This window comes from Sorex fumeus, unplaced genomic scaffold, assembly GCF_029834395.1.
Source record: "Sorex fumeus unplaced genomic scaffold, SorFum_2.1 ptg000149l, whole genome shotgun sequence".
NCBI classification, from domain to species: Eukaryota; Metazoa; Chordata; class Mammalia; order Eulipotyphla; family Soricidae; genus Sorex; species Sorex fumeus.
Window position 1 is genome coordinate 5956447 of NW_026606206.1, and position 26695 is coordinate 5983141.

The following is a 26695-nucleotide window of genomic DNA, read 5'->3' on the forward strand; positions in this document are numbered from 1 at the left end:
AAATGAAACCCAAGCACAAAATTTTTAAATCTACAACTGTACCTCATAGGTGTTTCACTAATAAAAAAAAAAAGAAAGATAAAGTTGAAGAAATAAAATAGGGACATTAAGCAGGATAAAATGAAATATGTTTTCCTTCCCTTTATTCAGAGAGGTGTTAACCCTAGGTTCTGAGTACTAATTGCCTACTCATAAGTGAACTTGTGTTTACTTGAATTGAATTGTGAAAACTTCCCCTGTTGCTTTACAGATGTCAGATATGCCTTTTCCTTATCAGGGTGTCACGTACATATCTTGACTGCATTTAAATGTTCCATCTTATGCCTTGTCCTTACAATTCACTATTATCTAGTATAGTATGCATTCTGGAGTTCCAATCATAAAAATTATCGTAGCTCTGCAAAATACAACTTGGAGGACTGTGCCAGTTGAAACAAAACGTGAAGCCAAACTGACAACCAGTTTTGCTTTTTTAATCTTTTTTGGCTGCAAAATTTCCTATGTCCAATTAGTTATTTGACAAAAATTGCTCATGGCCAAGAGCTTGAATTTATGGGACGTGCTGCTTGTACATGACAAATATCCTTGGGCAAGTGGCTCCAAGAATGAAAGACTTGCAATATGATTGCCCAAAATATCCAATATTCTAGAGTATGTGAAACTCTTTTTTTTTTTTTGCTTTTGGGTCACACCCGGTGATGCACAGGGGTTACTCCTGACTCTGCACTCCTGGAGTTGCTCAGGGGACCATATGGGATGTTGGAAATTGAACCTGGGTTGGCCGCGTGCAAGGCAAATGCCCTACCCTCTGTGCTATTGCTCCAGCCCCAAGTATGTGAAACTCTTAGTGAATTCTCTAGATAAGCTTTTATAGGCAAGTGGCTCAAGAACAAAAGAACAGCAATATGATTGCCCAAAATATCCAGTATTCTAGAGTATGTGAAACTCTTAATGAATTCTCTATATCAGCTTTTACTTAATAGACCTACGTTTCGGGGGACGGGGGCGGAGGCACACCCAGTAGTCCTCAGGGCTGATTTCTGGCTTTGCAGTCAGGAATCATTCCTGACTGATGCCACGAATTGAACCTGGTTCAGCTGCATCCAAGGCCAGTGCCCTATCCGCTGGACTATGATCTACTTTTTATGCTGACCACACCCAACAGTGCTTGGGGGTCAGCAGGGCTATAGCCAGGATCTTGGGGAGTGTGTGTGTAAGGAGCCAGCTTAGGACCTCAACACATGTGCTGTACCACTTGAATATATGCCTGATACCTGATTAAAAAAAATTATGGTAAAACATGCAAAACATAGTTATAACCTAGCACTTTAGGATCATATCAATTACTTTTGAATTATTTTTATATTAATATTATCATCCAAAAGATGATTATGAGCTATCTACATGCCTTAAAAAGAAAAGTAAAAAAAAAGTAAAAAAAAGAAAAAAAAGAAAAGTAATTATACCAATTAATTATTTTCTTTTCAGGGTCTCCCATGCAGTTCTCAGGAGGCACAAGGGCACCTTTCAGTAATTCTCAGCTCCCCAGGCTCGCAGTTTCATGTGCACCCTGCAGTGATAGGAACTACCAGGGTCACCCCATTGGTACTGGGTGGGTGCCTCCAGGGCTGCACCCATGAACACTTAGGGGCCATGTGTCGCTAGGGATTGAAATGGAGTTCACTGCATGCGGGATATGCAGCTTAACCCCCCTACATTATTGCTTTAGCCTAATTACATCTATTATTTTATTTATGGACTGGAGCTATAGCACAACAGTAGGGCGTTTGCCTTGCACACAGCCAGCCCGGCAGAGTTGGGTTCAATTCCTCCGCCCCTGTCAGAGAGCCCGGCAAGCTACCAAGAGTATCTCACCCGCACGGCAAAGCCTGGGAAGCTACCTGTGATGAATTCAATATGCCAAACACAGTAACAAGTCTCAAAAATGGAGACGTTACTGGGCCCGCTCGTGCAAATCTATGAACAACGGGAGGATGGTGATGGTGATGATGATTTTATTTATGTACTTACTTATCTATGGGTTTCGAACCACACTGATGGTGCCAGGGATCACTCCTCACAGCGCTCAGGGGACCAGATAAGTTGTCAGGGACTGAACCTGGCTTGACCATGCAAGCACCCCAACTACTGTACTATCTTCTTGGTCTGTAACTACAACTGTACTTTGATACATGTACTTTGTTGATATTGGTGCAAAGAAAAATATTTTCTAACTATATATTTGATGAAATGAAGTGGTAGTTTACATTATCTATTAAAATATCATCCATTGGACTAAAGAAAATCTTGTACCTGGAACTGATGAAAGTTATCAAAGTTTGATTAGTAATATTGTTAGTAAGGGTTTCACAACTCCAAGGTAGGTTTTATTTGAGAGTGGAAAAACAATATACTTACGTTCCAAATTTTAACTACACAATTAGACAGCAGGATTCTGAACTAATCTTACTGCCTAAAGAGGAAACTATTTACTATTTCTAGGAAAAATATTTGTGGTGATTGATTATGTACTGATGCTCAAGTTTGAAAAACAAACGTATTGTGGATTTTTATGTATTTACCTGTCCAAAATGGAAAAGACTTGAATTTCTGCTCACTGATTTGTACGGAACACTGGAGGACATTTGTTCCAATGACAAGTTTTGGCATTAACCCTTAAGTATCCCATTGGTAATAGGATGCAGTGCATGACACTTCATCTAAATTTAAGAATATGTTCTTTGTGCCAGTTCTGATACTTGATCTAGTGGGCAAAATAGGGGTCATTGCTCAAGTTACTCCATGATTTGTTTTCTACCAGTTATGTCAATTTTTGGCCAGTCTCATAGTAAAGATAACTGGTATGTCAGATACCATTTTTTTGGCTTTGTTTTGTTTTGTTGGTGCTCAGGGCTTACTCTTGGCTCTGTGTTCAGGGATCACTCCTGGCGGGACTAGAGGGACCATCTGGGATCCCAGGGATTGAACTTATTGAACTTGGGTCAGTCACATGAAAGGCAAGACCGCTACCCACTGCACTCTCTTCAGCCCCTACAAAAATACCTTTTTTTAAAATTTTGCTTTTTGGGTCACACCTGGCGATACACAGGGGCACAGGGGTTACTCCTGGCTCATGCAGTTAGGAATTACTCCTGGCGGTGCTCGGGGAACCATATGGGATGCTGGGAATCGAACCCGGGTCGGCTGCGTGCAAGGGAAATGCCCTACCGGCTGTGCTATCGCTCCATCCCCCCAAATACCTTTTTTTCTTATAGCACAGCGGTAGGGCGTTCGCCTTACAAGCGGCCAACATGGCCGACCCGAGTTCGATTCCTCCGCCCCTCTCGGAGAGCCCGGCCAGCTACCGAGAGTATTCGATATGCCAGACACAGTAACAACAAAGTCTCCAATGGAGACGTTACTGGGCCCGCTCGAGCAAATCGACGATCAACGGGAGGGCCTTTACCTTACCTTTACCTAATGTGTATGTATTTTGTGAGAAAGAGGTGGCAGTAAGAAGGTGAGGGTAGGTTAATGGGGCATTGTTTTATCTCAACAACTTCATTTTAGTGGTTGACTTTTCATTTGAAAAGAACTAATAACTCAGTATTATTTACAGGCATTGATCACCTGATATGTCTTTGTCATCTTGACTGTGCTTAAGTTTTAATTTTTTCCTATAAATGAATGTTTCACTTCCCATAAAATGGGTGAAGTTATGAGGGGATGGTGATTGAAGTTACATGGCATTGGGGGAATGATTGTGAGAATATGCTTCATGGATATTATCACTTATGTTTCCCAATGTTTTCCTATCTTTAGTAGAGATAGTGGATCCAGTGGATATCTATCTTAACCTCCTTCGGAACATCTTTGACTTCAATGCCATCAAGAGTTTGCTGACTGGACCCGGGCAACTGAAGATCCGGATTGATGCTATGCATGGAGGTGAGTGCCTGGTCATCTACCAACTGGGCACCAAGGAAACCAAGACCCATATTGGGATTCAGAGATTCCAAGGAAGTTTAGACTTGTTGATACTCACACATGTGTAAGTTCAGACACTTGGAATGCTCTAGAATTGTTTCCCTCACTCTTTTTAAATATTTACAAATATTGTAGTCACCATAATTTATAGGTTTAGAATACTGTCAATGATAGAGTTTCACGTATACGACATTCCAACATCACACTTCTCACCAAGTGCCCATTTCCTCCCACCATTGCACTCAGGGTCCCCCTTCCCCTCTTTCCTACCATAACACTACCCCTCCCCCTTGACCCTCCATGGGCATCTCACTGCTATGGCATGGTAAGCTCAGTTCTGTAGACCAGTTAGTTCTTAGATGGTTCCACTCTCTATTGTTTATTATTATTATCATTATTATCTTGTTTATTTGGGGGCCACATCAGGCAATGTTCAAAGGTTACTCCTTGCTCTGCACTCAGCAGTTACTCCTGGCACTGCTCAGGGAACCTTTTAGGGTTCCTGTGATTGAACTAGAGTTGGCTGTGAGCAATGCAGTACCCTACTCCTTGTACTGTCACTCTAGCTCCAGTTTCTCCTTTTTTTAAAATAAATTTTTACTAGTGAAACACCATGAGGTACAGTTGTAGACTTACAAATTTTTGTGCTTGGGTTTCAGTTATACAATGATCAAGTACCCATCCCTCCACCAGTGCCCATTTTCTACCACCATGGATCCCAGTGTCCCTCCCACCCCATCCCCCCCATACCACCCTGCCTCTGTGGCAGGGCATTCAATTTCTCCCTTTTTTGTCTTTTTGGGTTACACCTGGCGATGTACAGGGGTTACTCCTGGCTCTGCACTCAGGAATCAGCCCTGGCAGTGCTCAGGGGACCATATGGGATGCTGGGAATCGAACCTGGGTTGGCCACGTGCAAGGCAAACGCCCTACCCACTGTGCTATTGCTCCAGCTCCATTTTCTCCCTTTTTGATACAAATGAAAACAAAGATCGGACGAGTGAGTGTGAGTTTTGTCTGCTAGATTCTGGTACTTACAGTTAAGCTGTAGTCATTAAAATAAAATCGGATCTCAGCATATTTACATAGCTCAAAAGATCAAATTACTCAAATTTCATTATGAAAAAGTTAATCCTTCCCTTCTCCCTCCAGTTTCCAAGTTTCCAGAGGTATTAAAAATTGTCTTTTAAAACTGTTTTCAGTTTTAGTGTGTATCTCCCCATTACTAAATCCAATGAATGTGCTGTTTTTTTTCCAGTTTTAGTCATTACTAACTTCCTACTGTAGAAAGACTTCCTGTTATAGCTTTTCCTCACTCCCACCATGGCTGGTGGTGCTCAGGGGCTTCTCCTGGCTTATTGTTACTCCTGGAGGTGCTTAGGACTGGACTAAGACTTCCTGTATGCAGAGCATGTGTTCCAGTGAATTGAACTATATCTGTGGCCCCAATTGTAGTTCTGTTTCACCTCTCAGAACACTAAATCCAAGCACATTCTCTTATAAGTTATAGCCTCCGTTAGGTAAGATCAGTATTCAGTATCTACATTATCACAGCACTGCTGAGTAGTGCAAAATAACGATAGTCGTGTTTTCTTTACAGTGCAGCTTTGTTACTAGGATTAGTACTTTTCTTGTTTTCTCATTGCTTAGTTTTTGTTAAGTGCATTTATTCCTGTGGAACATATTCTGTGCAGTGTTCTGGACACCTCTGATTGCTGCTCAAGGCCTATGTTGTTTTCTGAGCCTGGTGTTATCTTGGAATCTTTTCTAGTCATTACTCTAGTGACTCCTTTTGACACCCCCCCCCATTTTCTGGTTTCGGGGGCTACTTCTGGCAGTGCTCAGGGATCACTCCTAGCAGGCTCTGGGAATCATATTGGGCGCTGAGGATTGAACTCAGGTTGTTTGCATGCCATGTTCTCTATTTGCTGTACTATTTCTCTGGACCCAATACTAAATATTTTGTTGGGTTCTTTGAACTCAGGTGTAGGGACACACACACCATGGAATTTGCTCTAAAGTATTCCGCTGGCCTATTTTATTCTTTTCCATTGAACTCATCATATGCCCTAGGAAAGATTTTTTTCCTTAGATTTTGCTTAGGATTATCACATAGAGAGAAGACCGCTTCTCTTTCCATTTCCCTGTTTGTATTATTGGGCCAGATCTGAAATCAGTCACTTTCATCTGGGATTGAGGCTACTGATTGGATTGATCTAGATTACCACCTGGCCTTGAGTCAAGTTTACAGCAAAACCATCATGAATTAAGATGGGAAAGGCATTTGTTTTCCAAAGGAAACCCAATATGTGGCATAAGAGAAAATGGGTTTTGGGCAGGCAAAATCAACTTTGTATTGAACTAGTGGAAAACAAGTGGAAAACTTTATATTTCAGTCAATAGGATTGTCTGATAGTCCCAACTATATGATATATTTTATTACAATTTCTGATCCCTTGTTTTTATAATTCTTAACATTTAAGGAACATCCTCTCCAAATGTTTATTCTTCTTTCATGTTCCTTCAGATATGGCCTCTTCTAAAAGCTTTAATTAACCCTCCCTCTCTTTCTCTCTGTTTCTCTCTCATGTCTTTTTGGGTCATATCTGGTGATACTCAGGGATTACTCCTGGCTCTGCACTCAGGAGTTACTCCGGGCAGTGTTCTGGGAACCATATAGGATGCCAGGGATTGAACCCAGGTTCACCGAATGCCAGGCAAATGCCCAACCCTATCGTTCCAGACCCCCAAATTAACCTTCTCGTAATTATTTCATAAATATATATTGGTAAGAGCTTTTCTGATGATTGTAGTCACTTTTATCAACTATTCTGTTGATGGGCTGGAGCAATAGCACAGTAGGTAGGGCCTTTGCCTTGCACATGGTCAACCTGGGTTCGATTCTTCTGCCCCTCTCAGAGAGCTCAGCAAGCTACCGAGAGTATCTTGCCCGCACAGCAGAGCCTGGCAAGCTACTCGTGGTGTATTTGATATGACAAAAACAGTAACAACAAGTCTCACAATTTGTTGTGAGACGTTACTCGTGCCCGCTTGAGCAAATCAATGAACAACGGGAGGACAGTGCTACAGTGCTACCTATAGATGTGACTCATTATATACTAAATTAAGTAATGTAGGAACAGTGGTTTGTAAAAAACAGTCTCCATTACTAATGTGGGAGCTTAATGGAAGATATTCCATAAATGTGTGGACTATTTGTTTTGTTTTGCATTGTGTTGTTTTGGGTCATATCTCACTGTTCTCAGGACTTACTCCTAGCTCTGCACTCAGAACTACTCATTGGTGGTGCTCAGGGAACAGTAATTAGTGCAGGGTAACGAAACCGGGGTCAACCATGTGCCACGCGAGGGCCTTACCTGCTGTGCTATCTCTCCAGCTCTCATACATGTGTGTTGGACTGGAAAACACTGTTCCTTAACATTTAGTTTGTTAAATATTCTTAGTTTTATAAGTTTCAGTGGTTTTCGGTGTTTACTACCACTCTTGGCATAGTGAAAATGATTGCAGAGACAGGGAACAGTTCTAGAGCCTTTTAGTGCTTTTGCATATGTTTAGCTAAAGCTTTTAATATGTAATAAGCACCAGACAATGAGTCATTTTATAAGTAGTTGATTTCTTCCTGGCAACAATTTAGACACGTTTTGTAGAAGAATTTCACAAAACTTGATTACTGGAATATATACTTTCTGTGTTAAAGCAGTAACTGGCACATAGTAGATGTTCAACAAATTTCATTTCATTTCATTTCATTTCATTTCATCATTCTGTTATTTATCGATTGCCTCGAGCAGGCCCCAGTAACGTCTCTTTCATCCTAGCTGTGAGATTATATTCAAGGCTCTTTAGGAGAATGAGACCCATCATTGTTACTGGTATTTGGCATATTTGGTACGCCACGGGGAGTTTGCCAGACTCTGCCCTGTGGGCAGGGTACATTCAATAGCCTGTAAGTTTGTCCAAAGTAGGAATGAGATAATAAGATGTCATAAAAGATGTCCTGATAAGATGTTGCGTGGCCGCGAATGCGGCTGCGTGGTTCCGGGAGCTGGATTTTATAGTCTCTGAGTCTTGGCCATTGATGGGATTACACGGCGCCAGGGGGCCAGGTGGTGGGTGTGACCACCGCCTACTGGAATTTGGAGGATCTGGGTGGAAGATGCTCGACTCCAATCCGAGTAGGCTTGGAGACCTCGGCCCCGGAACCCGCGTGGCTTTGTCCCTCTGCCAGTACCTTCAGGTGTGCGGAGAGTGGTCTCAAATAATACCCCCAAAATAGTGTTCAACAAATAATACCCCAAAAGTATTAATCTGTGTTGTTTTGAAAAATCTAATAGAATTTATCATTTTCCATTCTCTGCTATTAAATTTGCTCTCATGGTCCTAACCACTAAAAAAGTACCCTTTGAGTGTTCTGTAAAATTTAATATTACTGTGTATCTTTTTCTAGTTATGGGACCTTATGTGAGAAAAGTCCTGTGTGATGAGCTGGGCGCCCCAGCCAATTCTGCAATTAACTGTGTTCCCTTGGAAGACTTTGGAGGGCAGCCACCTGACCCAAACTTGACATATGCAACAACCCTTCTGGAAGCCATGAAAGGTGGAGAATATGGGTTTGGAGCTGCATTTGATGCCGATGGGGTGAGTAGGAATGTTTTCTGCCTCATGACTTAAAAAAAACCCATTTCTTCATTTCTTGTCTTTTTTTTCCCAAAAAATATGTTCACCATAGATATTTTTGCTGCATTACTAATTGTCTGCAGGAAATTTTACCACAAAGAGATAGTCAGAACATCAAACAAACAAAAAAAAGCATGGTAAATGTAAATGGAGAAAATGCAAAAATCTAAAGTACAAGATGATGCGAAAAGCAAAAAGTTCAAGACTTGAACACATTTATGAATGAGTCTAGATTTACTGGTTTTCTTGCGAATTATACCTAAATATTTGTTTTCCAAGTCTTTCATTTGTTCCTTGTATTATATGTTTATTTTAATATTCAATATTTGATTAAGCTTACTTGACAGTGTGAAACCAGTTAGTGTAATGGAGAAAGAAAACTAAACAGAAAGCTAGTTAAATACAACAAAAGTTTGTTGAAGATAGTTTTCAGTAGGGAGATAAAACTAGTTAACTGATAGCTCTTTTCTCTCTTACAGAGAAGTTGCCTTCTGGCCAGTTAGTTATGCAGCAAAAAAAATGCTCATGAAAAACTTCCTAGAACCTCTCTTAATATACAGTTAGATAAACATTAGAAACTAGAGAATTAACAAATCTATTATGCATAACACTTAAAGCTTTGTCTCTGCACTGCTTATATGTCTTAATGCAGTTATAGAGTCACAGATTTTCTTAGTTCTAGTTCAGCATAATGCTAGAAAGAGGCATTTCTTTGAAAATTATTTGTGAATTTTGGAGAGCAAGTTGAAGGGTTAACGCCTTGCATGTAGCTGAATCCTGATTCAATCCCCATTACGATCCCCCTATGATACCCCAAGCAATCAAGGATTGATCCCTGGTGCCAGAGTCAGGGGTAAGCTCTGAACAGGTCTAAGTGTGGTTCAAAAACAAAACCAGGTCAGAGCAATATACAATGGGTAGGGCATTTGACTTGCGTGCGACTGAACTGGGTTCAATACCAGGCACCTCACCTGGTCTCCTGATCCCCATCCCGGAGTGATCCCTGAGCACAGAGCCGGGAGTAAGTCCTGAGTACTGCCAGATGTGGTACCCAAAGCAAAAGTAAATAAATAAGCGAGGAAAAGGATTCCTGACGTTAATCTCTATCTGTGACTGGTTTTGTTCAAGACCTCATGGTTAGAAACTAGATATTTCAGCAATAACCCCTGATCCCATTTTGGTCCAGAGTAGGGTGGGGTGGGCAGTGTGGAGAGAGTCAGGATTAAGTATATTGTGAGGTAATTGTGCACAGTGAAACTCGTGGGACACTTTCCTTGTGCCAGTATCCTAGACCCTATAATATTCAAGGCTGTATGAGGGAGGACGTTTCTTGTGCCCTCCAGGGCTTCATCCCAATTGCTTTGGATGGCTTATATATATAGAATGGCAGTGAAGTAAATTGAGATGAATATGGGAATGGACTGTAGTCAGCAGATGTCTCTGTCTGACCATTTTCACGCATTCCTTTTCACAGGACCGTTATATGATCCTTGGCCAAAATGGCTTCTTCGTGAGTCCTTCTGATTCCCTGGCCATTATTGCTGCCAACCTCTCTTGCATTCCGTATTTCCGTCAGATGGGGGTTCGTGGGTTTGGAAGGAGTATGCCCACCAGCACTGCCTTGGATAGGTAAGCACAAAGTTTCTGGAAAATCTTCATGGTAGGCCTCAAGAACAGTGACCCCCTCCATTTGTAGCTGTCACTCATGTTCCTCTGCTACCCTAGGGACTCGTTGGAAGCCTGGGAACTTGGAGATGTGGGAGAGAGAACTGGGAAGGGACATGGAGAATCAGAGGAACTTAATTCTTGACCTGACCACTGATTAGTTGTGGAGACTTGGAAGACTTTTTTTTTTTAATCCCTAGGCTTCAGCATTCTAATCTTTAAAATGAGGAGAAAAATAGCATTATCTTTATGTGGATTGTTTTGAAGAATGAATGTGATTCATGTAAACCATTTGATAGAGTGCCTGGTATAAAGTGAATCCTTCATAAGTGATGACTCATAAAGCCAAATATGGTAAATGAAGTTGAAAGAACAAGGGTTTTGAGGTTAAATAATGGTATGTTAAATACTAGTTGTATAGTTACTAGTGCCTTGAAACAGGGATTATAGATTTGTTGTGTGAATAGAATGATATTTGTTTGCAAGTGTCCCATAGGAGATCCACTTACTAGGTAATATATTCGTGTTCATTCAGTTTTTGGCCACAGCAGGCAGTGTTCAAAGCTTGCTCTTAGCTCTACACTCAGAGATCACTCATGGTAGCCTTGAGGGACCATACCAGGGTGTGAAGGATTAAACTCAGGTTGGCCGAGTGCAAGAAATTCCCCCACCTGGTGTACTATCTCTCCAGCGCCTCATTGCTAATATCTTTTTTAATTTGTCTAATAAATGGGTCCATTCCACCAGCTGTGTTATCACCCTGCCATGTGAATTCTTATACACTTCTTATCATGAAGACATTTTCATTTCTCCTGGGTAAATATCTAGAAATTGAATGCTGGTCTCAGGGCTGATGGTTGCTTAACTTATAAGAAGTTTATAAGAAGTTGCCCAACTGTTTTCCATTTTAAACTCTTATTTGCAATGTTCTAGTTCTTTCTTATCTTCATCAGTATTTGGTGTTGTCTGCCTTTTTAATTTTAGCCATTCTAGTGAGTTAGTTTATTTCTTCATATACTACTTATTTCATTAAGTTTTGGGTTTTGCATCACCTCAGTGGCTAGTGAGGCTGAGATCAAATTCATATGCTTTTTTTGTGTAACCGTTTTGGTTATGTGTTCCAAACGTATTTGTTCATTAAAAAATCAAGTTGTTTTTTGGGTAATGGTTTATATAAGTTCTTTCTGTTTTATAGTAAGTTTTTTTAGATAATATGAATTGCAAATGTTTTCTCCCTGCCTTTTCATATTTTAATGATATATTTTGACAAGAAATTTGTTATTTTTTAGGTGTGTCAACAATATCTAGGGATAGTGAAGTTACTCCAAATGGGAATCAGGGACTTCCAGGACCACACCCATATTCTCAAGCCAGTTCTCAAAAAGCCATGTGGTGTTCGGAATTAAATCCAGGGCCTCACACATGCCAGGCACATGCTCTATCACTAAAACCACATTCCCAGACCAAGAAGTTTTACATTTTGATGCATTATAATTAGTACTTTGTATGGCTAGTTTACAGTTTGTATTGTCTATAAAATATTTTCTTATCCCAGAGTTAGAATTTTCTCAGTTTTCTTTTAGAAGCACTGCCATTTTGATTTTTACATTTAAGTCTAAGATGATATTTGAGTTAGTATTTGTTGAGTGTAAGTTAGAGGCTATACTCCTGTCAAGTTGTTTCAACATCATTGATTGGAAACAATTTGTTTTTCCTTTGATGGCTTTATTAAAAATCAGTTTTAGGTATATTACAGATTCTTTATTCTGTTTCATTTAGCTATTTGTTTATTTTCATACCAATGTTGTTTGCCTTTTTTGTTTACATTTTAATGTATTTTGAGGTGGTATCAAAATCTGATTAATTTCCAACTCTTTTTTTTTCTTCTTTACATATACATAGATATGTTTCCACACAGATATATTCTGCATTTCTATTTTTAAGATCAGATTGTCAATATCTAACAATGCTTGTTGTGATTTTGATTGTATTAAATCCGTAGAGAAAATTGGGAAGAATGGTGTTTTAATAATATTGACATTTACAGTCAATTAGCACCTGGTAATTCCTTCAATTTTTAAAAATATTTATTTATTTATTTATAAAATTTTATTGAATCACCGTGAGATAGTTACAAGCTTTCATGTTTGGGTTACAATCACACGACGATCAAACACCCATCCCTCCACCAGTGCACATTCCCCACCACCAATATTCCCGGTATACCCCCCCTTACCCAACCCCCCTGCCTCCATGGCAGACATGATTCCCCAAAATCTCTCTCTACTTTTGGGCATTATGGTTTGCAATACAGACCCTAAGAGGTTATCATGTTTGGTCCTTGATCTTCTTTCTGCACACATCTCCTATCCCGACCGATTCCTCCAGCCATCTTTTCCTTAGCGATCCCTTCTCTTTAATTTCTCTCACACATTTTGCAGTTTAATTTCTATTACCTACATTTATAGTTTAGCATAATAATATCATTCAATTAAAATTATTTGTGAGTATTTTATATACTTTGATGCTATTGTAAAAGAAGAGTTTTGATAAATTTATTTTTCCAATTCTTTGCTGCTACAAATTAGTAATACAGTGGTATTTTATAATTTAACCTTGTGTTCTCCCAACAGAGGCATACTTTTGGATGCCTCCCACTTTACCAGTATTATTCAGATGTTATTAAGTTGAGAATGATGTAGCGAACTCGGCTGAAAAATTTTGTCCAGGTGGGATAGAGTACAGCAGCCTTGTATGCCGCCAACCCGGGTTCATCCTCTGCAGCCCATACAATCTCTTGAGTGATCCTTCAGCATGTTGGGTGTGACCCCCAAGCCAAAACAGAGGGTATATCATTACATTCCCTGCATTTTTTCCCTTACATCCTTCATTGATATAAAATTAATGAAACTGTAGAGTCTCCTGCCCCCACTCCTGGCTGTCCTCCCTGGGGCCCTTTGGAGGGGGGCGGGTTGAGTTTCCCTCCCCGCCCCGACCAGAGCTCCGGCAGCCAAAGACCTCCAGAACCAGCCACCACCATGTTGAGACCACTCTCCACACGCATGAAGGAACTGGCAGAGGAACAAAGGCATGTGGGTACTGGGGCTGAGCTCTCCAAGCCTGCTCGGATCAGGGCTGAGCATCCTCCACCCAGATCCTCCATCTTCCAGTAGGCAGGGGTCACACCCACCAACTGGCCCCCTGGCGCCATGTAATCCTATCAACGGCCAAGACTCAGAGACTATAAAACACAGCTTCTGGAAGACATCTTATTATCTCATTCTTACTTTGGACAACCTGGCAGGCTACCGAATGTAACCTGCCCACCCGGCAGAGTCTGGCAAACTCCCCGTGGCGTACCCAATATGCCAAATACCAGTAACAATGATGGGTATCATTCTCCTAACCCTGAAAAAGCCTTGAATATGACACTTTTTCAAATCTCAGGGTTAGGGTGAAGGAGACGTTACTGGTGTCTGCTCGAGGCAATCGACGAACAACAGGATGATCGTGATCGTGATCGTGATCGTAGAGATCCAGGGAACAGCAGGCCATTTCTCAACATAGCCTTATTATGAAATTTAGAACTCTGTCAGACAGTTGATCTCATATGAGTTTTTCAATAATTTAGCAAGGTAACTGGGTAGCATTATTTTCATCACTTATCAGAAGAAACTTGCATAAGCTCCTGAGTAGCTCACAAGAAAGTGACCCAGGATTTGAAAGTAGTTTTTTGCATCTGCCCAGTTATTCAGGTTGATTGCTGAGAAAACGAGTTGAGTATATTATCCAAATTTGCTGTTTGAGTGGCCAGCAACTTTCCAACTCCTGCCCAGGAGAGACTGGCTTTATTCTGTCAACAAAAACCATTTGTCCTCTTTTCTTGTGGAAATTTCCCAGTGGTTCTTGATTTCACTTTATGAGCCCTTTCCAATAAATCTCTGTTTCGGTCAGAAACCAGAGGCCTTGCTTAGAAATTTCACAAAGGACCTGTTCTGATATGTAAGCATCCATCTAAAAGGATTATTCATGCTTGCTGGTTGGGATTCAGAATTCTGTGGGGCTCTGACGTGGTGATTTGTTTTGGGCATTTGATCTGTTGTGTGGCTCCCGTGTGGATTCTCATGATGGACATCTTAAAAGCTTCTTTCTTTCTAGGTGAAATAAATGTAGTTTCAAAATCTTATCTTGATAATGTTTCCCATTGAGGTTTTGTAAAAAAAAACTTTCATAAAATCAGAGGACTGTGCCCATAAAAATGCCAGGTCCCAGAGGAATTATGAGAGTCTGAGACATATCCAATGGTGAACTTGCCTAAAATCTTGCAATTCCAGAATCAGGGAGGTATGTACCTCTGAAACTGATGAATTATTCACACAAACTGTCATTGTTCACAGATAATTTCTGTTTCCCCCCCAGAATAGATTTTCAGTGTCTTTAATTTCTACTTTTTTACTGTGTCACTTCAACAAGGATTCCATTCACCCTGGAATAATAGTCTCAGCCTTGAAAATGGCATTCTTTTGGGACTTGGTCATTCTGAGTGTGTCTGATACGTGATTATAGATGAGACTGTTGCTGAAATCATTTTGGTACAAATGATTTGAGAAATAAAGCACACTCAAAGTACATTTGTGGCCCAAAGTCTGTCACCACCCCACGTGGAGGTATTAAATAATCCTCTGTGTCATCATCCTTCAATAATATTTATGGAGCACCCATCTGTGCTTGGGGCCATGCCGAACGCTATGCAAAACAAGGTAAAAACATGCAGACTTCAGTTCTTCTCATTAGAGATATTTACAGTCTCAGGAAAGGCTAGCATCTTTGAATATAATGCATGACTCCAGATCTGAAAAGTATCATTTAACTATAAGCAAAAAAAGCCATACACAAGGTCCACCATTTATAAATATGATTGTGAAGGAGTTCATGTTCTTCTACTCACAATTTACTCTTTGTGCTACTCTTTTTAATTTCTTTCGTTTGTTTTTGTGCTATGGTGCTAGGGGCTTACTTCTAACTCTAGTCGGTGATCTCTCCTTGGCAGTGTTCAGGGGATCATATATGCTGTTAGGGATTGGACCCAGGTAGACTGCATGCAAGACCAAACACCTTACCCACTTTACCATCTCACCAGCAGTATGCCATTCATGGAATTTCAATATTCACTCAAGAAATATTTTTTTGTTTTCTGCATCTTTGGTAATGGTCCGTTGCTCTGGTGGACCGTACAGTCTAGTGGAGGAGGAAAAACACAAGTAAAGAAAAATGCATAGATTGAAATTGGAGTAGATCTCAAGGAAGATGAACTTGGCACAGTAGCAGTTGGTAGGTATGAAGAATTCTGCCTAGAGATGTTTAGAAAAGGATTCTGAAGAGATTTTGGGTACGACTGAAAATCAGAAACATGCAGCTGTATCTAGCTATGATGCTTGGCATAGAAATGGCTCCTAATGCATGTGAAAATACTTATTTTCAGAACGCAGTCAACAACTATTTCTTGCCAATCTCCAATCTGAATTATGTTCTGTAGCTTTATCTTGAACATATTCAGCTGGTCATTGGAATCCAGACAGTGTTAATCCTGTAAGTATGCAAGTATTTACTGATCTATGCTATTGCAGCCCTTAGATCTGTGTTATTTTGTCTCCAGGATCAGTTATGATGGATGACAGCAATGGGAGAGAAAGTAATGGGAGATAATAATGCAATTACTGTGTCTCCTATGCATCGCCTCTGCTCCAGAGTGGTGGGAATTATTTTGCCTAAGCAGATGAATGTCTTCAGGTGGTCCTATATATTTAAAAAATTTTTTTAAAAAAACCCTTTGTTAGGGTAGGTTTTTTTTTTTTGCTTTTTGAGTCACACCCAGCGATACTCAGGAATTACTCCTGGCAGTGCTCAGGGGACCATATGGAATGCTGGGAATCAAACCAGGGTCGGCCATGTGGGCTGTGTGCAAGGCAAACGCCCTACCTGCTGTGATATCACTCCAGCCCCTAGAGTAGGTTTTTTTTAATTAAAATTGTTTTTAAAAAATTGGGTTTTGGGTCCATACCTGATGATGTTCTAGGTTTATGCCTGGTTCTGCATTTAGTAATCACTCCTGTTGGTAGTCATAGTTTCCCAGTTGGCTGCATGCAAAGTAAGCACCTTACCTGCTGTGCTATCTCTCTAGCTCCTAATTTTTTTGGGGGAAGGGTTTGATCACAGCCAGCAGTGCTCAGGGATTCCTGGATCTTCACTCAGGAATCACTCCTGGCAGGCTTGGGTTATTTTATGGGATGTGAGGGATTGAACTTGGGGTGGCTGCATGCAAGGCAAATCGTACTGTTTTTCCTAGAGTAGTTATTTTTTATAGAATATCCACAGCTGACTCAGTTACAGTCAAGGCAGGAGAGTGCTTATTAAAGACAATAGTAACTTAATAACCACTCCACAGAATTACAGGTGAAATTAATTAAGGAAAAACAAAAGGGGACAAATAGATGAAGAGACACTCCAGGATCGCTAAAAGCAGAAAACATGACACCCAAGAACTGAACAGTAAAGGAGAGATATCAGGGAGACCGCAGCTTGCTGAGCTCTGAGGCTGTGAAAATCAGGCTGGCAGACAGAAACCGAGCTAGTCACAGAGGTCTGAGTACCTGGACCTCAATTTTTCTACTCTGCAATCTTTGGCTGGTGCTTTCTGTTGACCAAACCTGACTGAGCAGTACAACCTGTGGATCTCCGTCTCTGAGGCCAGTGGTCAGGGAAGAGATGATTATTGAATGAGCACTTTCCATTGGAAAAATAATGAAAAATTGTCCAGTGATGAATGTGATGATCTCATCTCTCTGGGCCTGAGGTAAAAATTTAAAAAAAAAAATAATAAGATGGTGGTGGGTGGGGGCGGGCAGGAGAAATTGGAAGAAAAGCAAGTAGGGATTGCTAAGAAGACTAGCTGTTGTGTTAGTCTTTGTCCCTTTTACCCCACAGATCAAATTTCTATTGTTATTTTCTTTTCTCATCTTATGAATGAGTTCAGCATCTGTTTATATGCTTGAGAAATTTGGGTTGTTCTTTTCTATTAAATGCCATTTTCCTATCTCTGGTCTATTGTTCTCTTTGGGGTTTTTCTCTCCTTTTCTTTCTCCTCTGTCTTCTTATTTTGATGGATTTGCAGGAGTGTGTAATATGTTCTAGATTTTAGATCCTTGCTAGTTGGAATGATAGCACAGTGGGTAGGGTGTTTGCCTTGCACGTGACCAACCCGGGTTCGATTCCTTCATCCCTCTCGCAGAGACTGGCAAGCAAGCTACCAAGAGTATCCCATCTGCATGGCAGAGTCTGGCAAGCTCCCCGTGGCATATTCAATATGCCAAAAAGAGTAGCAACAAGTCTCACAATGTAGACATTACTGGTGCCCGCTCAAGCAAATCGGTGAACAGGAGGACAGTGGACAGTGACAGTGGTGTTCATTACTTGAGTAATATATTATCCCAATCACTTGTAACTGGGCCGGAAGGATACTGCCATAGGTAGAATACTTGCCTTGCATGTGGATTTATGGTACCACATCTGGTTCTTTAGTCCTGCCAGGAGTGATTCCTGAGTGTAGAGCCAGGAGTAAGTCCTGAGCACAGATAACAGCTCGCTATTATGGCCTCAAATTGAAAAAAAAAAACAACAAAAATAATAATCACAGACTTCATTCCTAATATACAATTAGTCACCAAGTCCAATTAGAAAATTACGTTCAGCATTTCCCAAATCATTCCTTTTTTTTATTCTTCCATACAATTACTTTATTAGTTTTTATTTTTTTGCTTTTTGGGTCACACCTGATGATGCTCAGGGGTAACTACTGGCTCTGCACTCAGGAATTACTCCTGGCGGTGCTCGGGGGACCATAATGGGATGCTGGGAATCGAACCCAGGTCGGTTTCATGCAAGGCAAATGCCCTACTCGCTGTACTATCGCTCCAGACCCACTAGTTCTTTTTTGACAACCTTTCTCTTGGACTTGGAAATAGTGAAGTGGTATCTGTGCCTTCAGACCTAGTCTTTGTCGCACAGTCTGGAGTACAAGTAAGGGTTATTGTTACTTAGCAGAAAGTCATGTTGTCCTCTCTGAAATACGTTAATGACCTCAGCTATTGCAGAATGAGTTCCCATATCCTGTTTCTAACATACATAATTTCATGAATATGAGCATATTTCTCTTCCCTACATTTTCACTCTGCCCTTCATGGTGTGGCTCATACTCCCCCCAATTTTATGACTTCTCTCATGTTGGTATCTTTGCTCATGCTATTTTATTTCCTTGAAATGTTTCCTTTGCCAACCACACCATCCGACTTTGTTCTTCCTTATCTATCAGGGCTTGAGTCAAGCCTTATTTTTTTAGTCAGTTTTCCACTCTTAGAATGTCCCTTCTCCCAGTGACCTGCAGTTTATTGAATTTGCTCTTCAGAGATTGCATGAAATAACCATCACTGATATTAAAAACATGGGACTGTTGAGCTTTGAACAACATTGTGGTCAGGGGTGCTGAACTCCAGGAGGTTAAAAATCCCTGTATAACTTTTAATGCACCCTAAATTTAATTGCTATCATTATTTGAATTAATTGTAGTATTTTTGGGATCCTCTTTTACATGTGAAATAAAACAATTAGACTCTGGTTATAATGACAAATCCTAAAGGTTAACTACTATGAACCACAACCATACTTCTTTACAAAACAAATTTGGTTGCACAGAAAATTACACCTGAATGTAAGAAAATTAATGACGTATGATCACACAATAGTCTTTGGGTATGACAAAACTGCCTGATCTAGGTTCTTCATTTACATTCAGGTAAGCCTTTTGTGAGCTGCATTTTTAGTAATACATGTGAATATTGATGGTAATAGTTAAAGTGAGATAAAAGGAAGCAATCACTTGGATGTTATTTCCTAGTTAGGAATTAAGTACTCACCACAGACTGAACTGAATCTCAGAACTACTTATTTATTCCCTGTTATATAGGGAGAGAAATAAATTTCATTTTAGGACATTCAGACAGTGAATAGCATTAGTTTCTTTTGTATTTTTTTTTTACCTACTGAAAAAGATGCTGTTGTAATTCAAGTCAGCTATTCCCTGATTCTTAGAGTTGTTATCTAAAGAGCAAGTTGGTTAGTAAAACAGTTTTGTATAAGTATTTAGGGATATGAATTCCAAAGTGTGTATCACCTCTCATCTGTCACTGTCCTCTCGTTGTTCGATTTGCTTGTGCGGGCCCAATAACGTCTCCATTTTGAGATTTGTTGTTACTGTGTTTGGCATATCGAATATGTCATGGGTAGCTTGCCAGGCTTTTGCTGTGTGGTCAAGATACTCTCGGTAGCTTGCCGGGCTCTCTGAGAGGGTGAAGGAATCGAACCCGGCTCAGCTGGGCTGACTGTGTGCAAGGCAAACATCCTACCACTGTGATATCACTCCAGCCCACCATATAAACTGAAAATGAACCAATTTTAGAAGTCAACATTCTGGACATTGCAAGGATTTTTTTTACGTATTAAGAGAGACCAAAAAAGGTGTTTTTTAAATTTTATTTTACCCTTACACTCTATATAAATACTGTGGTTTGCAGAATTGTTCATGATGATTTGTTACAAGCATTCAATATTTCAACACCAATCCCACCACTGTCGCACCTTCCCATCACCATAATTACCAATTTTCCCAATGACTTTAAGCCTGCCCCTATATCAGGCTCTCAATAATTTATTTTATATTGCTTGATATAAATAATTTGCTAAAAGAATGATCAAAATTCTTTTTCTTAGATAAAGTTTTGCTGGAGCGATAGCACAGCGGGTAGGGCGTTCGCCTTACAAGCGGCCAACATGGCCGACCCGAGTTCGATTCCTCAGCCCCTCTCGGAGAGCCCGGCAAGCTGCCGAGAGTATTGGATATGCCAGACACAGTAACAACAAAGTCTCCAATGGAGACGTTACTGGGCCCGCCCGAGCAAATCGACGATCAACGGGAGGGCCTTTACCTTTACCTTTACCAGAAATATTTTATTATTTTTCTAACCATACATAGATTGAGCGGTGGGGAGGTGGAAAATAGGATCGGATTCGACTATTCAGTGTTTAACTTGGTGGGTGCACGGAACCAATGGGAAAGGGGGAGATATGACAGCAAGGACCTCAGTCCCCAGCCCGAGTTTTCTGTTGGGGCTGTGAACCCCATTTCTATGACTATGTGGTGAGTGGTCTCTTGGCCTGTTGCCTTCTCCTCCAGTGAGGACTGGGATGATTTTTCAGGTGACCGACTCAGGAAGCCCAGAAAGGAGAGGTAGGACCTCAGTCCCCCGCCTGAGTGTTTTGTTGGGACCGTGAATCCCATTTCTATCGCTGTCTGGTCAGTGGTCTCTTGGCCTGTTGCCTTCTCCTCCATTGAGGACTGGGAGGATTGCCCGCTCGCATCCATCCTCCTGAAGACATGCGCGATCCGCCCTTCAGGCTCCTCTTGGAGGATGCGCGAGGCTTGGAGCTGGGGGTAGAGAGAATGGGGTGTGTTGGTTGGGTGTCCTTGGGAAGGGCAGTCCCTTCCTGGCCCCTCCCAGCATCCATGGGCTTTCAAGGAGGTGTTGAGTGGAGGTGGCCCAGAATGTCCCATGGGAAAGTGGGGGTTGAGAGAAATCGGAAGGAGGGAAACCAACAGTCAAGGATGGTTTGTCCCAGGGGACGCTGAGGGCAGCAGTCAGGCTCACCGAGTATGTGCTCAGCACGGGGAACGGCTGATTCGGAAGGTCAGCATCGTCGTCTGTCATTCCCAGCAGTGCCATCCAGTCTTTGCTCTTCACCTCCTCCTCCGCTTTTGCTTTCTCCTCCTCCTCCTCCTCCTCCTCCTCCTCCTCCTCCTTCACTTTCACCTCCTTCTTCACCTCCTCCTCTTTGACTTCCTGCTCCTCCTTCACCTCGTTCACCTCCTCTTCCTCTTTCACTTCTGCCTCCTTTCCATCCTCCTCCTCTTTCTCCTTCACCTCGTCCTCCTTTGCTTCCTCCACCTCCGGCTCTTCTTTCACCTCCTCCTCATCGTCCTCCTGCTGCTCTTCCTCCTCCACCTCCTCCTGCTTTCTCATCGCCTCTTCCACCGCCTCCTCCTCATCCTCCACCTCCTCCTGCTTTCTCACCTCCTCTTCCACCTCCTCCTCCTCATCCTCCACGTCCTCCTGCTTTCTCACCTCCTCTTCCACCTCATCCTCCACCTCCTCCTGCTTTCTCACCTCCTCCTCTACGGCCTCCTCCTGCTCCACCTCCTCCTGCTTTCTTACCTCCTCCTCCTCCACCTCCTCCTGCTTTCTCACCTCCTCTTCCACCGCCTCCTCCTCATCCTCCACCTCCTCCTGCTTTCTCACCTCCTCTTCCACCGCCTCCTCCTCATCCTCCACCTCCTCCTGCTTTCTCACCTCCTCTTCCACCTCCTCATCCTCATCCTCCACGTCCTCCTGCTTTCTCACCTCCTCTTCCACCTCATCCTCCACCTCCTCCACCTCCTCCACCTCCTCCTGCTTTCTCACCTCCTCTTCCACCGCCTCCTCCTCATCCTCCACGTCCTCCTGCTTTCTCACCTCCTCTTCCACCTCATCCTCCACCTCCTCCACCTCCTCCTGCTTTCTCACCTCCTCTTCCACCGCCTCCTCCTCATCCTCCACCTCCTCCTGCTTTCTCACCTCCTCTTCCACCGCCTCCTCCTCCTCCTCCACCTCCTCCTGCTTTCTCACCTCCTCTTCCACTGCCTCCTCCTCCTCCTCCTGCTTTCTCACCTCCTCTTCCACCGCCTCCTCCTTCTCCTCCACCTCCTCCTGCTTTCTCACCTCCTCTTCCACCGCCTCCTCCTCCTCCTCCACCTCCTCCTGCTTTCTCACCTCCTCTTCCACCGCCTCCTCCTCCTCCTCCACCTCCTCCTGCTTTCTCACCTCCTCTTCCACCGCCTCCTCCTCCTCCTCCTCCTGCTTTCTCACCTCCTCCACCGCCTCCTCCTGCTCCACCTCCTCCTGCTTTCTCACCTCCTCCTCCTCCACCTCCTCCTGCTTTCTCACCTCCTCTTCCACCGCCTCCTCCTCATCCTCCACCTCCTCCTGCTTTCTCACCTCCTCTTCCACCGCCTCCTCCTCCTCCTCCACCTCCTCCTGCTTTCTCACCTCCTCTTCCACCGCCTCCTCCTCCTCCTCCACCTCCTCCTGCTTTCTCACCTCCTCTTCCACCGCCTCCTCCTCCTCCTCCTCCTGCTTTCTCACCTCCTCCACCGCCTCCTCCTGCTCCACCTCCTCCTGCTTTCTCACCTCCTCCTCCTCCACCTCCTCCTGCTTTCTCACCTCCTCTTCCACCGCCTCCTCCTCATCCTCCACCTCCTCCTGCTTTCTCACCTCCTCTTCCACCGCCTCCTCCTCCTCCTCCACCTCCTCCTGCTTTCTCACCTCCTCTTCCACCGCCTCCTCCTCCTCCTCCTCCTGCTTTCTCACCTCCTCCTCTACGGCCTCCTCCTGCTCCACCTCCTCCTGCTTTCTCACCTCCTCCTCCTCCACCTCCTCCTGCTTTCTCACCTCCTCTTCCACCGCCTCCTCCTCATCCTCCACCTCCTCCTGCTTTCTCACCTCCTCTTCCACCTCATCCTCCACCTCCTCCTGCTTTCTCACCTCCTCCTCTACGGCCTCCTCCTGCTCCACCTCCTCCTGCTTTCTTACCTCCTCCTCCTCCACCTCCTCCTGCTTTCTCACCTCCTCCTCCTCCACCTCCTCCTGCTTTCTCACCTCCTCCTCCTCCACCTCCTCCTGCTTTCTCACCTCCTCTTCCACTGCCTCCTCCTCATCCTCCACCTCCTCTTGCTTTCTCACCTCCTCTTCCACCGCCTCCTCCTCCACCTCCTCCTGCTTTCTCACCTCCTCTTTCACTGCCTCCTCCTCCTCCTCCACCTCCTCCTGCTTTCCCACCTCCTCCTCCATCGCCTCCTCCTCCTCCTCCTCCTCCTCCACCTCCTCAGCCTTCTCCTCCACCATGTCCTCAGCCTCTTTCAACTCCTCCTTCATTTCCTCCTCCTCCTCCTCCTCATCCTTTTCCTCATTCTCCTGCCCCTCCTGCTCCTCCTCTTCCTCCTTTTTCTCCTCAGTGTCCTCCTCCTCCTCCTCCTCCTCCTCCTCCTCCTCCTCCTCCTCCTCCTCCTCCTCCTCCTCCTTTTTTTCCATCTCTTGCTCCTGCTCAGCTTCATTTCCTGTGGGAGGATTCCCAGGGTCACAGACAGCCCAAGCCAGGGGAGCCCCCCTGGGCAGATCTGGCTGGCTTCTGCCTCCCTGTGCAGCCCTCCCCTCCCCCGCCCCCTCCTCCCCCAAGGCTTGCTTCTTTCTCCTGGGTCCCTGTCACTTACTCTTGGCGTAGGTGTTCAGGATTTTGATCTGAGCTCGGAGATGGAGAATTTCTTCTTTATTAATTTTCTGCACTTTCTAAAGGGGAGAGAAGAAGGTGGTGAGTGAGTGAGCCAGGAAGCCTGCTTCAGGTCTGCCTGCTCAACGGTACCGGGCCCCTCTCTCACTTCGTATCTTTCCACTTCCCGCTCATGTGTTTTTTGCTGCCGTTCCATCAGTTCCACGAGGCGCCGCTCTTTCTGGACGGCGAACTGTTGGAACACAGCTATTTGGTGAAGAAGGTCAGCTGTGGACTGCAGCATCAATCGGACATAGGAGTCTTCCAGAAGCATCTGACTCCTGACCTCCTGGTTCTGCTTTCTCACCTGCGGGCATGAAGCCGGGAGTAAGGACGGGCAGCAGGGGCAGCCTGAGTGTTAAGCACAGGGCACTGTCACACACAGACTCCCAGGCCCAAGGAAACGGCATTGGAGACGGTCTGTTCCCCGCAGAGGTCCTCCTGGTTCTGACTCCCAGGACGAAAGCGATGCCACCCCCCACGCACACACACCACCACGACCACCACTCGGGCCCTTGCCTCCTTGCCTGCCTCCCACCCCCCAGGAACCCTGGCTTTAAGCTCCTGATTCTTGGTGGTGTGTGGTGAAGCTTCGGCTTCAGCCCAGGGCCCAACCCCTGCTTTGTGCCCTTCGCCCCCCTCCCAATCTTTTGGACTCCATCGTGCTACCTACTTGAGCCTTGTGTGTGATTTCCAGGCCTGGCCCTAATTGACAGAGAGACTTTCGCCCCCCCCCCCTTCCCCCTTTCCCTCGTGCGAACTGCCTTGCTTCTCTCTTGTGCTGGCCCCGAGCAACAACTCCCCCTTTCAGGCGGGAGCCTCACCCCAGCTGGAGCAGGGCCTACCTTGATGGATAATTCGGCACAGGTCTCCTGGAGAAGTTCTATTTTTTCTGCCACTTGGTCTTGCACATCGTCTCCCCTCTGGAAGACCCGAGTGGGTAGGTCAGGCAGCGCCCCCCCCAGCCCCTTCCCTGAAGGCCTCCTGCCCACCTCTACTCCCATCAGCCAAGTAGGGCTCTGGGCCGTCTTTCCTGGTCCCTGCTTCCTGATGGAAGGGGAAGAGGGAAACCAAAATTCAGAACATCCCAGTCCATCAAGCAGTGGAGAAAACATGAAGAACGGGCCGAGGGGGGAACAAGAGAGACAGCCCCACAGTGGGAACGCAGCCAGCAGCTCGTGCAGATCTGGCAGAGGGCACGGCACCTGCCCTGCCACTTTTCCCATGGGACCGTCTTCTGCCCTGCAGCAGGAAAGGTCACACTTCACCCCCGTCCTTCATCTCAAGGGAGCAAAGAGAGCAGAGCGGACAAGGGCCAGGGAAAAGGGAGTCAGAGCGAGACCAGGTGTCCAGGGGTGGCAGGTCCCCTGGGAATGGTGCAGGAGAGAACAAAGGGGCCATTGCAACGAGGCGCACGAGCAGCACCACACACGTCCTTGCCTACAGGGTGACCCTGCTCCATGGTGAGGCTCGGAATGTTGCAGGTGAGAACAAAGGGGCCATTCCAAAGAGGGCCTTTGGCCAGTACCAGTACCACACATGCCCTTGCCTGCAGGATGACCCTGTCCCATTGCAAGGCGTTTTTTTTTCCGGCCATGAATCCCTTGAATCAGGCCCATGAGAAAAGGGGGGAACCCAGTAGGGCTCCGTCCATCCACCAAACCTCCTCCATTCTAAGACCTGGAACCAGACTTCTGCTGAAGGGGCTCGCTTCCACAAAGGGGGCTGCAGCTAAATGATCATGGCTTGTGGCAGAGCAAAGCAATAAGGACCCTTGTTTCCTGAGGCCGCCCAGCATGCTCATACCTGAGGGACGCTCCTTACTGCCCCCCCTCCCCGCCCCCCGCCGTGTCCTAACTCAATCTCAAAGGCCAAACTGCCCATTCAAGTGAAACACTGGAGCCCAGGGCTGAGGCAGTGCGCCCCATGTCAGGCCAAGCAGAGCCCGAGCGTGTGGAGAAGAGCAGAACCGGAGTTTGTGTGGGTGCCCCCCTCCTTCCACATTCCTAAACGTCCCCGCAGCACCCCTTGAGCACCTATCTACTTGGGATGTCCTGCAGGGCAGGACTCACCCCAGTCAGCAGTTGGAAGTGTCGGGAGGTGGCGGTGTTCTGGCCACTGTCTCCGCAGTTGTTCTTTTTCCTCTGCTTTCTCTTTCCTGGGATGAGATCGTTGTCTTTCTCGAACTGGTCGAGCTGCAGAAAAGCAATGTAACACCTGCTCGAGCCTGCTTGTTCCCATCCCACTGACACAAGTTCTCTTGCACTCGGGAGACCATGGGAGGAACCCAGTGGGCAGGAGGATGGTGTTTGTCCCCAGGAGGGAAGCCCTCGAGGTTACTGGGCCGGAGTCCCCAGGAGTTCCAGGAGGGCAGCAGCTGCTGGGTGAGACTGGCTGAAGACTTGGGTGGTTCTGGAAAGGGCCCAAGGGTTCATTATCAGTGGCCACACACTGACCATTGCTGGTTCCTCCTAGGGCCTGGGGCGAGACCCGGGAACCAGGTCCCAGCCCTTTTTTCTTACCCTTTGCCTTGCTCTAGTCATTTGTGCCTTGAGCTCTTCATTGGCACGGAATACCACGGGGGGTAGGGGTCGGGGCCTCATCTCTTTCCTGCGGTTGTCCACATGAGGATTTGTTGTCCTCAAGGACGGCGTTGCCGAGAGAGGGTGCCCCAAGAGGCTGAGGCCGCGCATTTATAGGGGGGCTCATGGGTGTGGCCCAGGTTCTGCGACCCCATTGGCCAGTGAGAATTCCAAACCCTGCTGGGGCCCCTGGTTCCCTGTCCTACAGCCCTGTGCGGAACAGGGACATCACAATGGAGGCTGCACCCGCTGCGGCTCTTGGGCCTGGCCCTTGGACCTGACCCTTGGGCCTGGAG

General features: G+C 44.8%; 1 protein-coding gene across 1 annotated transcript in view; it reads left to right on the forward strand.

Moving 5' to 3' along the window:
• Positions 1-26695, forward strand: part of PGM5 (phosphoglucomutase 5) — a 271097-nt gene that overhangs the window by 46577 nt on the left and 197825 nt on the right. Inside the window, exons 4-6 of the mRNA XM_056106927.1 lie at positions 3823-3948; positions 8456-8646; positions 10160-10314. Coding sequence (XP_055962902.1) covers positions 3823-3948; positions 8456-8646; positions 10160-10314 — 472 coding nt within the window. The remainder of the gene's footprint in view (positions 1-3822; positions 3949-8455; positions 8647-10159; positions 10315-26695) is intronic.